This window comes from Ursus maritimus, unplaced genomic scaffold (genome assembly GCF_017311325.1).
Source record: "Ursus maritimus isolate PB19 unplaced genomic scaffold, ASM1731132v1 scaffold_3, whole genome shotgun sequence".
Lineage (NCBI taxonomy): Eukaryota > Metazoa > Chordata > Mammalia > Carnivora > Ursidae > Ursus > Ursus maritimus.
The window spans coordinates 34,420,025-34,435,024 of record NW_024425563.1 but is presented as its reverse complement, the minus strand read 5'-3'; the positions used below and the strand labels follow the sequence as shown (position 1 = coordinate 34,435,024).

General features: G+C 35.2%; 1 protein-coding gene across 1 annotated transcript in view; it reads left to right on the top strand.

Annotated features, from left to right (window-relative positions):
* Positions 1 to 15,000, top strand: part of FOXP2 (forkhead box P2) — a 61,936-nt gene that overhangs the window by 5,129 nt on the left and 41,807 nt on the right. Inside the window, exons 4-5 of the mRNA XM_040644082.1 lie at positions 9,104 to 9,317; positions 11,112 to 11,216. Of these exons, the coding sequence (XP_040500016.1) occupies positions 9,104 to 9,317; positions 11,112 to 11,216 (319 nt within the window). The remainder of the gene's footprint in view (positions 1 to 9,103; positions 9,318 to 11,111; positions 11,217 to 15,000) is intronic.

Sequence of the window (15,000 nt, the reverse complement as noted above, 5' to 3'; positions counted from 1 at the left end):
AGTAGAGAGAAGCCTGATCTACCATGATTTTATTTGAGTAAAACCATTGAAACAAACACTTCAAGAAAGATGGTCAGAGAAGCAAAATGTAATTTAAGTGCAATATTCTTCCAAAACAAGCAAACCAATATCTTGCCAAACAAGGAAATTTATTATGATATAACCATTTTAATAGTTTTCAGATAAAAATTTTCTCTTGTTTCTGAACTTCTTTTATAGAATTATCATTTTTTCCCTTTTTTTCTATTTGTACTGTCTATAAAATGTATGAGAGATTAAACGCACAAGATAAAGAACATCAAGGAAAAGGAAATGAATCTGAAAACATTTCTGGGTTTGAGCAGAATATTTATTTATATTTTAAACAAAAAACATGAAAGTTTTCATTGTGTTTTCACTGTTTAGATGAAGTAGTGTGAAAAGTGCCGCTATGGAGACTCACCAGGCAAACACAGACAGAATGCGTCAGATAAACCAGCCACAGTAAAGGAGTATAATCTCATAGGATGGTGCTGGAATCCCAAAATTGGAATGGAAGAAAGTAAAAGAGTAATTAATTGTTAGATAACATAAGGCTGGAATTATTTCTGCCTTAGCTACTGGTTATTTCAGATAAACATATTTTAAATATTTAAACATTTTTATTATTGTTTTCCCAGTTCACTTTGCACCAAGTTTTTGGTTGGTTGATGGATTAGCCATGAAACCAAGTAGGACTAATACACAATGATGATCTCATTGTGCCTTTAAAAATATGCCATATTGGAGGTATTTATCCCCATGATTTAACACAGCCTCCTCAGGCTCCTTTTTAAAGCTCCAACTTCTTTCAACCATATATAAAATAAGTATATGAGAATGAGACAGAAGTAACAAAATTATAATAATTTTGCTAAGAGTAGGAGATTTATAGACATTTATCTCTGTGTTGCAAAATGATGTAATACAGCGTACCACCCTTTAAAGTAAATTCTTTTAAATATTAAGCATTTAAAGTCATCGTGAATATTACTGTAATACTGGATTTTAATGTAAAAGAGGCAATGAAAAGACCATCTCTAAATGCACATATAGAGTGACTGTAGGTATACAGAAGTCAAATACAAAAGGATGGATTTGTAAATCAATATCAAATAAAATACTGATTATGAAGCTATTTATTCCATGGATAGTACAGTTTATATGTCAGCTAGTAATTACTTTGTGACACATTATCATAATCCAGTACCACTGTCTCCAGGTAGTAGGAAATTATTGTGCATGCACTTCAAACTTTGAAATGTTTTTGACATGAGATAGAAGTCAGTGTATTCAGGGGCGCCTGGGTGGCGCAGCGGTTAAGCGTCTGCCTTCGGCTCAGGGCGTGATCCCGGTGTTATGGGATCGAGCCCCACATCAGGCTCCTCTGCTGGGAGCCTGCTTCTTCCTCTCCCACTCCCCCTGCTTGTGTTCCCTCTCTCGCTGGCTGTCTCTATCTCTGTCAACTAAATAAATAAAATCTTAAAAAAAAAAAAGTCAGTGTATTCCAATACACAGTATAGTCACAGGCTTCCTATGACTACAGGAACTAGAATATATGTGCTTAAAACTTTCTTTCATTCCAACTTTCTACATGTTTTTGAATTTGTGAAACTGATTTAAAACATAACGCTTTTGTGTCCAGTCTGAAAAACCAAACAGGGAATGCTAGGATATCTAGCCAGCACTCGTTTGAACTAACACCTTCTAGAACTAGATGAGTTTGGAATGAGAGAACTGTTGAATAATATATAAAATGAAATCATTTTAAGTAAAATATAATAACGTCCTTTATGCTGAGTTAGGAATGTGCTCAAGTTTGTCTGTAGGATGAGTATTCGGCCAAAATCAGCTATTTGGCTTTGACTCATTCTCTGCTTATGGAAATCTAAATAGCCAAGCCTATTTCAACATTACGTCTGGCATCTTGATTTTTTGCCTAATCTGTGGTCATGTGCTTGCAGAGATCACCGTGTATCTAATTAGGGTAACAGCGCCAGCAATATGAACAATGCATGTCGTGCAGAATTATTGTTAACATCTTAGTATTCCCTTTTAAATACCAGTCAATCTCCAATTTGCAACTTGGAGGGAAACTCTCCTTTGGGGTTTTACATGCGAAAACTCTATCAGTAAGCTGAAGTTTAAGTGTACATTTATTATTGCAGTAATAAAACTTTGCAAAGTTAACCATGAATGCTGTTAACTTTACGTATAAACACTAACTTACAAGCTTGGGTGGCTCAGTCGGTTAAGCAACTGACTCTTGATTTCAGCTCAGGTCATGATCTCAGGGTCATGAAATCGAGTCCCGTGTGGGGCTCCAAGGTAGGCGTGGAACCTGCTTAAGATTCTCTCTCTCTCATTTTGCCCACCCCACCCTCCCTCTCTAAAAAAAACAAAAAACAAAAAGAAAACAGAAAGACTAACTTACAAAGCGTTAAATATATAAGGAAATATTAAGAATGTTGAGTTAGTTTTTGAGAAGTTGTAAATAAGATAGAAAGATGGAGATTAAATTATATCATAATTCTAATTGTCACATAATTGGTATACTCGCATGCATACATTAAAATGAATTTATCTCCGTTTAGGCCAGAAATCTTTTTAAAGTTCTGTTTGTCACTTCTGTATATCTTGAAGGAAGACTCCAAAACAGAATGTCAACTTTGCCATGTTAGTTTCATGATGGGGAAAACTGAGAAAATTATGGGTTTTTAAAATAAAATATCAAACTTAAAAAATGCAGCCTATAAAAATTTTAATAGTGAAATCATAAAAGGAATTTTTTTATATATCAGATGTACTCCAGTATCCCAGAAGTTCCTTCTTTAGTGGAGATATTTGCCTTTGGTCTTAGTTTTAACCGAATAGCTGTTTACTCCTTCTAGCTCAGCATTTGGGCAAAATATACACTCAGTGCACCTCTCATTAAACATAGATTTTAGAGACGGGCACTACACCTGCCGGTTAAAGTAGGCCCCCAGTCAAATATAAATCAATAATATGTTAGGTTTGGCAAATTATAAATGAACACATAGATCTCTGAAGGACAGCCCAGAAACTAGAATAATGGTTGCCTCTGGAGAGGAGAACAAGGAAGCGAGAGGTGAAAGTGGGTAGGGAAATTTGATTTTGCAATGTATAACCTTCTCTATGATTCAGTTATTTTGTCCATGTGCTTATACTAGTGTTTTTTAACGTAAAATTTAAGATGAAAAGTGAAAATTACCTGATAATAGTTCAATGATTTCAGATCATTAAATATCAAATTGTTTTCATAAAATATATGAATGATACAAATATTTCTACCAAAATTTGCTTTTATTACTTTTAATTATACGTAACCCTAGAACATAAGCAGAGTACTATTAAATAAGATAAGCTAATTTTAAAAATCACAATAGACTTACTTTACATCATAAAGTATAAAATTATTTATTTAATATTAAAAATTAATTAGTAGACCTAGAAAATGAAAGGACATTGAAAGAATCTTTCAATCTTTCATTTTTTTGAGTGTGAAAAAGCTGCTAATGTAATTTTTACCAATAAGTAAAGCCATTGAAATTTTTAAACCTTGTGTGCCCCAAGGATGTATAATCTAGTTGTGAATTATCAAATTTTAATTAATTCTTAGCACAGCACTTGTCGCCCAGTAGTTACTCCACAAACTCTGAATCCAGGATTAAGGAATTATTGTTTAATTGCTTTACCTGTGGTATTACATGCGATTTGACTAGGAATTCATCCTTTTATTCATTCAACTTCCGGAAAAACAAACCTTTTAGTGCTTATTTGTAGTACTGGCAGTGAATGAGAGCAAGCCCAAGTCATCATCCCAAAGCCATCACCCATCATTATTTCTTGATATTCTGTCGTCATGGAATTTTAATTTTAAAATTGCATAATCATACAGCTTTTTGGCACTAGTATTATCTGTATGTATCCTTGAAATAAGTTACTAAGAAAACTGATTCATCCTTACTTAAGATTTTAAGTTGGCTATTATCCTCTCTGATGGTCTAGCCCACGGGTTCCCAGCTTGCCGGCACCCTACTGTTCCGGGCACTTGAACAACTCAATATTCATTGAGCTTTCATGCACTGTGGGCACTCCTATGGGCACTGGGACAGAGCAGTCAAGAAAACAGACAAAAGTCCCTACCACCACAAAACTTACATTGTAGGTTAAGTGAAATATATAGTGGTAAGTGCTAAGAAAAAAAAAAAAAAAAACAACTTAAAAGTCAGTATAGGAGAAGAGAAAGAAACCTTAGGAAATGGGTGGGGTTGAACTTGTAGACAGGGTGGCCAGGGACGGAGTCCTAGAAAGAGGTTATGTGAGCAATGACCTAAAAATGTGAGAAGCCCTGCTACGCATCAGCTCTAGAGCTAGTTACTTCACTTTTCTGTTCCTCAGTGTCCTCATCTCTAAAATGGGGATAATAATAGTAGCCTGGGGTCTTAGATTAGCACTGAAGCGTGGAGTTAAGTGACTGGTATATCAGAAGCACTGGGTAAGGTTCTAATAAAACAGAGATGAAGACTGAGTTGGGGTCAGAGAAGCTGTATAAACAGAAGCTTAGTTTTGAAGTAAGCTTATTTTGGGTGAAAAAATCTTGAAGTTTATAAATAGGCAGCCTGCAGATCAAGGGAGGGGCTGGAGATCACTTGATTTAATCCTAAGCCTACAGCCAGTATTTAAAACTGAAATAAATTAGTGTAATTGTAAAAATAGTTTGTTCTTATTATTTTTCTTTTTATCCTCAAATGGATTTGTAAAGTGCTGAGTTAAACAAGAGACTCAAGATTTTTGTTTTCTTGTCGTTGTTGTACCTAGACATCTTGGAACTGATGTGGGCGTTAACATTAGTCATGCGTCTCCAAGACAGAGACCACAGACCTCTTAGATCTCTTTGATAAGAGTGTTTAGAAGAAGAGCTCTGTTGCATAGAACACAGTTTAGGCAATATTGAATGCGTTCTATTACTGCCTGAAAAATCAGTTAATTCTTGCAAATCACCAAAACTTCAAAATTCACAAAACTTTCAAAATTCTACAAAACTGATTGGTTCCTTGTTTCATATTCTTAGTCTTGCATCCATAGAAAAGAGCTAAGCAAATTGTAGATGTGAATACTGTTTTGTAAGCAATGTGATAGTTTGCTTTTAACAACTTTCCTCCCAAATTATCTGCACATTGGAATCATGTGTGGAGCTTCAGAAGCAGACTGATGCCTGTGTCCTACCTCCAGAAATTGTGATCTCATTGGTTTGGGCTATGGTCAGGGCATCGGAAGTTTTAAAATGTCCTCAACTGAGTATTATATGCAGACACTTCAGGGAACCACTTCTACTAAAAGGAATCTCTTTTGGATATCATTATTCTCTGACCCTTTTCTGTAATCTTTAAAAACCATTTCCTTCTTCATTTAATTAAGGATCCTTATTTGGATCATGCAAATTATTCATCAAATGTTTATGTGCTTAGTATTTGTTGCCATATCAATGTGATATCATGCTGATACTACTAATTTTCAACACAAATGAATAGTATAAGAAAAGTCTGCTTTTAAAAGGTAAGTGGATACTTAGGTTAACTAAATTATTAATAAAATTCAAAAACTAAATTATTAATAACATCTTTAACTGATATGGTCTCTAAAAATATCTGAGAGTCTTCAGCCAAGATATAAAATTTTATCAGCCACTCAATCTGTTCGAATCAGCTAGTGCCGTTTATAATTCTTTAGACATTGGCCTTACAAGATGGCAGTGCTCACGAATAGTATGTCCTTCAAGAGCCACAGAACTTCCATGTGAAAACCCAAATGCCTTCGAGAACTGTGTGACTCTGTTATAATCAATTAAATCAACTACTATGTGTCAGACACATACCAGGCACTGCTCTTGGCACTGGGGATAGGTGGGTCCAGTAAGAAATCCCTACTCTTTATCAGTTTAAGATTACATTGTAGTAAAGGGAGACTGATGATAACACGTAAAACAAACAAATAATATAGTTTCAGAGACTGATAAATGATTTAAAGACAAATAAAGCAGGGTGAGGTGATGCAGAATGGTAGAAGGCAAGGCAGGGGGGGGCAGTGGTTGATAGGGTGGTCAAAGACCTCTCAGAGGAGGTGACCTTTGAATCATCTGAGTGAAGGGGGTGACATGAGTAGGTCTGCGACAGTCACCTGTGCTGTGGGAAGAGCCGGCGCAAAAGCTGGCAAGGGAGCAAATATTCAATGCATTGAAGATGTAGAAGAAAGCTAGGGTAACAGAGTGAAATGTAGAGAGCAAGCAATAGATGAGGTCAGAGAGGCAGGCAAGACCCAGATAATAAATGCCAGCACTTCACAGGCCACAATAGGGTTTTTTGTCGTTGTTTGTTCCCCTTCTTTCCCTGTTTTGGGTTTGTGGAGTTTTGGGGGGTTTTTTTGTGTGTTTGTTTTGTTTTTGAAGTGTTCTGGAAATCCATTGAAGGCTTTGCCTGGAAAGTGCAATGACCTAATTTACATTTAGAGCAACAAATTTGGGCTGATATATGAAGAGTGGTAAATTATAGCAAGGCAAGGGGAAAGCAGGAAGACAGGAAAGGAGAGCCATGGTCTAGGCAAGAGTTGACAGTAGGCCAGAGAGGCAGAGTCAGATGGTGAGGGCTCCCATGCAGAAGATGCTGTCACAAAAAGGGTTTGCTAGCGGAGCCTTGTTGTGAGGACACCTAACTCATACAGACAGGTAAATCAAAAAGTTACAGTCAGAGGGGCGCCTGGGTGGCTCAGCCGGTAAGCGTCTGCCTTCGACGGCTCAGGGTGTGATCCCGGAGTCCTGGGATGGAGTCCCACATCGGGCTTCTCTGCTGGGAGCCTGCTTCTTCCTCTCCCACTCCCCCTGCTTGTGTTCCCTCTCTCACTGGCTGTCTCTCTCTCTATCAAATAAATAAATAGAATCTTAAAAAAAAAAAAGTTAAACAGTCAGAAAAGTTTCAGAATCCTAGGTTAAAGCTAGACTTAAAGCAATAATTAATGATCTTAATATAGAAATTATTTCCCATGTAACCGAGAAATACCTTCCTTTATTAAGCCATTCTCTTTTACACAGGAAAAATAGTTTTTAATAACTGGAAACCTGAGTTAGCCTGCCTTTTCTTCAGTCTTAGGCTGTTTTAAAATCTTCGGGAGCCAGAATCACCAAAATGATAGCTTTCAGTAAAACTATCTGTAAGAAATTGTGATAAGCATAGCAATTTAAGGGTACCACTGTGATGAATAGTTTGACCAGAAGTTATGTTTGGAGCAGTGAGAATTCTTCTATCACTTTGGGCTACTTACCACGATGTCTGGATTGATGATTTTTCTACTTGCAGGGGTAGGGGTGAGAGGGCTCACTCTCCTCGTCATCATGTTCTGCTATCGTCCCCTAGTCTCCCCTGCCTGTCCCATCCTGCTCCGCTCCCACACACCTCTAGATTGATCCATAGCACTTAGAGCATCTGAGGTACGGGGTGGGGGTACTTTGACTAGTACTTCCACCCTCATGTTAGACGTTGTAGATGAACATAATAAGGAACCTAGATTTTGGAGCCACAGTGAATTAGGTTTGAATTCTGTCCACTAGCTATGAGCATAGCGATTTGGTAACATCTTTAATATTTCTAAACCTCCATGCCATGCCCTCCTCTGTAAAATGTAATGATTCCTAACATCAGGTGAGGTTAATTGAGATTTTGAATGTAAAGCACCAGACTACAGCAGATGCTGAATAAGGAATAGCAATCATAATTACAACTGCATTTCCCCCTGTATATCTTTATTCAGTAGTTTTCGTATTTTTAATATAATATTTTCAGAGCAAAGGCATTCAAATCAGACTGCCTGGATTTAACTCAGAGCTCTACCACACAGAAACTTTGTGACCTTGGATACATTTTTGAACCTCTCTCTCACACTTTTTCCTTATCCAGGAACTGTTTAGAATATAGTTATCGATTCCATCGGATTTAGTGAGGATTGAGAAGCATAAGGTATAGAAAGAATACATGAAGGCGTAGTACCTGGTCCACATAAGTGCTATTTTGTAAGTCAAATATAAACAATAATCTCTCGATTCCTTATTTCAGAATTATAGTTAAAAGCTAAAGCATTGTGCCTTGATTTTCTGTTTCTTTCTTCTTAAATCTGGTAAATTTGCATGATCTGAACCAGGGTGTTGTTTAAAATGAGTAGTTCATTTATTCTATCAGTCATAAAATGAAGTTTGCGTATTATCTGCTTAATTGATCCACGGAGGTAATCATATTGGCTTATTTAGCACATCCAAGCGAGACTTATTTTGTTTGCCTGTCTGAGAAAGAGCAAACTAAAACTTTGTCAAAGTTAATTGTCAAATGTATTTTCCTTCTGAGTTGAGTGTTTACTGTTTTTCCCTGACAATTTTTTCCTGACATTTTTGTTTGTCCTCCTTACCCCTTTTTGTCTTTTCATTTCTTTTGCTATATCTCATTTCCAGTTCTATTTCTTTTTCAGTTCCTCACTGATAAAAAGTTAATACTAGCAATAAGTAGAAGCTGCTGTTAAAAGTCGAATAGTTTAGGGGCGCCTGGGTGGCACAGCGGTTAAGCGTCTGCCTTCGGCTCAGCGCGTGATCCCGGCGTTACGGGATCGAGCCCCACATCAGGCTCCTCCGCTATGAGCCTGCTTCTTCCTCTCCCACTCCCCCTGCTTGTGTTCCCTCTCTTGCTGGCTGTCTCTATCTCTGTCGAATAAATAAATAAAATCTTTAAAAAAAAAAAAGTTGAATAGTTTAATTTTCAAATAGAACTTGCTGGGTTTTTCCATTAATCCTTGATATTATTTCCAATACGATCATTCCCTACCATTCCCATATTGGTAGTCTTGAGCAAATAACTGATTATTCATGAGAAAGACTGTGGTGCTGTTGGTGTAAAGTGATTTATGATTGTATATTGATTATGCTGGTAACATCACTTTTGTTGTTGGCATTAATCCCGTAATAACACTAAGCTTGTTATATGAACTTTACCTTGTTATATTAGTGGGGCTTTCTTTCATTTTATAGCTGGCTTAAGTCCTGCTGAGATTCAGCAGTTATGGAAAGAAGTGACTGGAGTTCACAGTATGGAAGACAATGGCATTAAACATGGAGGGCTAGACCTCACTACTAACAATTCCTCCTCGACTACCTCCTCCACCACTTCCAAAGCATCACCACCAATAACCCATCATTCCATAGTGAATGGACAGTCTTCAGTCCTAAGTGCAAGGCGGGACAGGTAAATCTCATGAGATTTATTCTATATTTATCTGTCACCAACTTTTTCTTCCACCATTCATAAAACTGAAGGTTATGATTTATACTTAACAGGGGTAGAATGTATAGAACAAATTAAATAGAAACCTTTAGATTATTTATCTTATATATTATTTTCATTAGAGAAAGCATTTCAAATACTGGCGGTTTAATGGATTTGGTGGGGAATTTGCCTGAAGAAAGTTATTTTTTAACAAGTGCATGTGGAATTATTGTGTCATTATTATTATATTATTATAATATTATTATTTTTATGGCTAATATGTTGTGATGAACCAGATTGCTGAAATGAGAATATTTTACCATTTCTAAACTTAAGAACCCCTTTTGAATAATTAAAGATGCATCCATATCCCCCTTTACATATGCTTTAAAACATGTGCTTAATATATGTTTAAGAACATATCCACAGATATCAGAGAATTGATATTCTTAAGGATATAAACACAGGTGTAATAAAGCAGAAGATAGATATCTGGTTTGCCTTTTTAGTGTAGCATGATGGAATTTATAAATGTATAAACATAAGCTTATGGTGGTAGCTGAATAAACTTGACTCAAAATTCATAAAGAAAAATTACTTGATTTCAGTTACCGGTATTGAGTACATTATGCTAGATAATTTTCAACTTACTGTTTTACTTTAGTTAAATAAAAACAGCCCTTGTAAAAGGAGCACCCATGTATTTTTGTCCATTTACTTCCATTTATTTAAGCATAAAGCCATCTAATCAGGTTCCTTTAAAGCAATTTACATAAAATATATAAGCTAAAACATTGCTCACCATGAAAAATATCTTTTTAAGGAACAAAACATAAGTGCAGGATTTCGTAACAGAGTGACTTAGGCTCCTGTGGTATTTAGCTCTAAATACTGCATATTTGAATGTAGTGGATCAATAATATTCTTTTGTGTAGTATGAATATCTGCCTAGCAGCAACAAATTCTTTCTCATAAACAAATTTTTTTAGAGAAACATATATTTAATTACAGTACAGTTTAAAATAGGATGCTGTAATTTGGTGGTGTTTCTGGTCTTCATTTGAGTATCATGAAAAATTCTTCTTGTTAGTTTTCATTATTATAAAATGGTATGCTTCTGAATGCTTCCATGCTGTTGTTTTAATTGAGATTAATTTGGTGATTATATATTGCAGAAGTTGGTTGATTTTTCTGGGATCTCTTTATCTGACATAATACTCACTTATCAAAAGTCTTTGATGATTATAGAAGGATATAGCTAATGAATACTGTTCCAAAGTAGATTTTTTTAAATCAGCTGTAACTAGTGCAAATATATATGGTCCACACATAAATATTAAGCAATTTAAATGATCCGAAAGGTCCATATCATCTTTAAAAAGAGCATTTCAAAAATCTTATGGTGGCTGTCCTATTACCTTCTTAAAAACACAGGTTTATTTCACTTGACCACATATGAATATATATTTTTTATTTAGAGGTAAATGTTACATTAAGGTCATATGGCAAGATTAGCATATGATATTATACAGTCCTCTTAGTTTTTCATCCTTTATTAACAGTCATATTTGGCTCTATTTCTCCTCTAATTGGAACATCATCTAGCCTTGGCAGTTGAACTATTCAATAGAACGATTAAATTTTTCTGACTGCTCTGAGCTGAATTGACCTGTTTTGACCTGTTTGTCACTGATCGTAACCTGACAGGCGCTAGCAGCCTGCAACGATTATGGCTTTTTGAGATGAATCTGACGCCCTGTTCTTTTGCTACAGCTCGTCACACGAGGAGACTGGGGCTTCTCACACTCTGTACGGCCATGGAGTTTGCAAATGGCCAGGCTGTGAAAGCATTTGTGAAGATTTTGGACAGTTTTTAAAGTAGGTTCCTTACCTTTTTTAGGGAAGGGGGTGGGTTATGTGGGAGTGTTAGGCACATTGTTGTAAATAAACAAGACAAAGCTGAAAGGAGGAAGTCAAAGTCCATCATCAGGCACACTCTGCGCTTTCTGTGTGTTCCAACAAGTGCATGACCGACGTCAGGCTAAGAAGGTGACCTCGTCTTTACCTCTTCATCAAAATATTTTACAAATCATTCAGTAGGGGTTTTTGAATGAATGGAAAATAGTAGCCTACAGTAATCGTGTCATTAATAATTGGGATTCACTTACATTTCACGTTTTTAATAAAAATTTTAAGTAAAATTCCATGAGGAATCATAGAATATATATAATTTCAAACAGACGTATTTTACGGGTTTATTTTTTTTTAATCGCAAGCCTGCTATTCCTTAACTTTAAATAATGATGTTTAACATATATATATTTAACAACAAGAACGATGATATGAAAGTTAAAAGAGGCTAAAATTAAGAAATAAATCTATTTCATCTACGTTGTTGTTACTTGTTGCCCTCAGAATCAGAGAGCAACGTGCATGGCTGTGTATTTGTATGGTAAATTGCATGGCTTCTCTAGCTGAAAATCAAAATTTGGTGTAGCCTTAATTTCTTCATACAGCAATATATATATTTTTTTAATTTTAAGAGGTTCTTTTGCAAATGAGAATATCCATCTTTTATGAAACATTTTCCGTGCACAATTCTGCTATACAAGAGATCTAAACAGAGAGCTACAGATAGGTTTATGGAGATGAGTAACTTCGCAGGCTGAGACTCTTATGTTGTCATGGAGCAGCTAACAGGGTGAATGAACTGTTTCATGCTTCATCAACAATTAAGTTAATTAGCTCATTTGAAATTGCACTGCTTTGTTGCCAGGATGTTGGCAGAAACATCAAAAAGATGTGTTTACAAATGGTAGACTACAGGGTATAGAGTAAAAGCACCTTAACAACAAGGCACAAGTACTTGGCATCATAATAACTTTATAACGGAATTACAGTAAGACTTCCGCAAGGATTTTTTTTTAACTTTTTCCATTTCTGACCAATTAAAAGAAAATTTGCTTCCTATATTATTTTGGCATTTGTAAATGGCCTTAAATAAAAATTTGCACTGCTATTACACCAGAACAGTAGTGAGCTACCATTTTGTTGGGTATGAAAGTGATTCAACTGTTCTAGGCAAAGAGGGCATTTCAAATGTTAGGTAACTTCGCTCAAGTTTTCCTCTCTACAAAAATAACATTTGTTAAAACAAAGACAAAATATAGGGACATTAATTTTTAACAGCTAATTTCATATCTCTTCATTTGAATATATTCACCCTTACCCAAGTGTTATGTTATTCCTTGTCATTAAGATTCTTAAGAGGACTATTGCTACTATTTCTTAAATATGGTCATTTAAGCCATAGAACTAGCCCAATCACCATTTTATTGCTCCAAGTTGTGCTCGCTGACAAAACTAAGAGTAAGCTTTTAAGAAAATATACATATTTTTCCCTTCAGTGTCGTTTTCCTTTATAACACATGGAAAGGAACACTTTTATTCGTCGCAAATATTTATATATATTTTTATTACTAACAAGCAGATGAATATGAACCCTCATTTTACCCTCCATGGTTGTTTTTCACATTCATGCTAGTATTTTTCAGAAACTAAGACAAATTATAAGGAGGCAGAGGGTAAGGGGAAAAAAAGAAAGAAAGAAATTACAATTAAAAAAGCATTTCCTTTCAATTAAATACCAACTTTGGTTCCAAAGGCTATTTTTCCAACCCATTAACTTTATAGAAATGACAGAACAAATGACAGTAGATTGTAAGGTCTTTCTTTTAGTCCATTTTTGTTATGATATGCTTTAGATTCTCTTACTCAGAAATCTGTGACAAATTCTGTTAATAGAGGTAATGCCAGTACACAGTACTGCAAAAAAGTATGTATTAGATACATTTCCATCCTGGTATTGTCTTTTTCTTAAAGTGTGTGGGAAATTTTAAAAGACATAATATATTTCAGTTATTCAGAAAAAAGTTTAGTGTCTGTGCGGAAAGTGAAATGAAGAAGATGCTACCACTAATACGAATTTTCTTGGAAAGAAGATTTTGGTTTTCTTTTGTAATACTGGGGAGAATTGAGTCTTAGGGGAAAAGAATGTCCGACAAGTCAAAAAGCTGTGAAAGTTTCTTAGCTCCCAGTTTTCTGTTTACTCTTCTCCAGAAACTTTAAACCCAGTTAAAAAGTTTTCTGAGAAAATATTCTTGTGGCATTTTTATTTTTGAAATGCACTAGAAATAAATGTATAGCTTGAGTTTTACTTTGGTATCAGACAATGTATCCGTTGGTTTGAAATAAAAGGAATCCATCCGTTATTACTATTTAGCCTACAAATGTTAAGTAACAGAGGATAATAGAAAATACATTGAGTCCCAAATCCCCTTTTTCACATCATATCCCCAAACAAACTAGTAGAATCCCTCTGTTTTTGCCCAGCACCAAATGAAAAGCCAGGAGAGGACAGTTGTTTATGTATAATGTACATATTATTTGTCTTACATGTATTCTTTAATATTCAATGACGTATTCTTTTCCTTTGAATGAAGGCTAAGTTAGAAACTGTTATTTGTAGCAGCAAAGACGAAGGCAAGAAAAATAAAATACAAAGAAGAGAGTCCAGGCTAAAAAGGTGTTTAGGAAAATTTTTGAGTTTTACTGTAAAGTAAGTGTTGACAGAAGCTAACCATTTTTCTGACCACTAATTGAGGATCTCACTAGATCACTAAAAACATTTAATACTACTTCTTCATTACTGTCCTATATATGCCAAAGTGTAATAACATCTGACAAAACTTGAGTGTAGTTAGTCTGCAAAATTAATTATCATTCCATTGGACCTAAGTCAGCTTGAATGTAGATGGATTGACTTTTAGAGCTTAAACCAAAAGGTTTACAATATAGCATTCCAGTTAGCAGACAAGTGTTCTTGAATCCGTACATGCAGATGCCAGCAAATAAAACATGGTCTGAGATCCAAAGGTGGAAATACTCTCCTCGAAGAAAGGGAGAAGGATTAGCGTCCATAAAAATATCGATCTATTGAAGAGTCATTTGTTGATAAACACACGTGAATTGCGCCTAATACAAAAACTAAATTTTTAAGGCTTAGCACTGTATAGAGTGCTGTAGAAAAGGAAGTGGATACAGAAATAGTTTATTTCATGGAAATTTGTTGTCTTTTTCTCTTGCAGCTGACTACTCTAAAAATTATGCTCTTACTTAGTGTGTATTGTCTATTTCTTTGTCTTTGACTAGGCAGCATGGCTACAAAATTATGACCTCAAGAAGGCATTCTTTGAACTTGTCAGAATGTTGTTTCTTTTGGTGACAGTGCCCCCATCTCTCAAAACTAAGGCATCTCACATAATCAGCTAAATGAATAGTGACAGCTAACATTTTGTATTTAAACTCCTGTCAGTGTTTAAACATAAAAAGCTTGATGCAAAATAAATCAAACACCAGTGATATGCAAGTGAAACATTTTGTTAAAACAGTCTCTGACATACTTGGATTTAAATCTGATCCCTTTTTAGCTTATAAAATGCTATAACTTTAAATGAATTTGAAAAATCCAGAGGTTAAAATTGAATTGCTAATCTGGGGTATGTATAATTGAAGTTACCACATGCATTCATAACCTTAAAAGCTTTGTTAAAGAGAATTATGCACTAAATAAATTGGAAGGATCCTTCCTTACTTTTTGTCT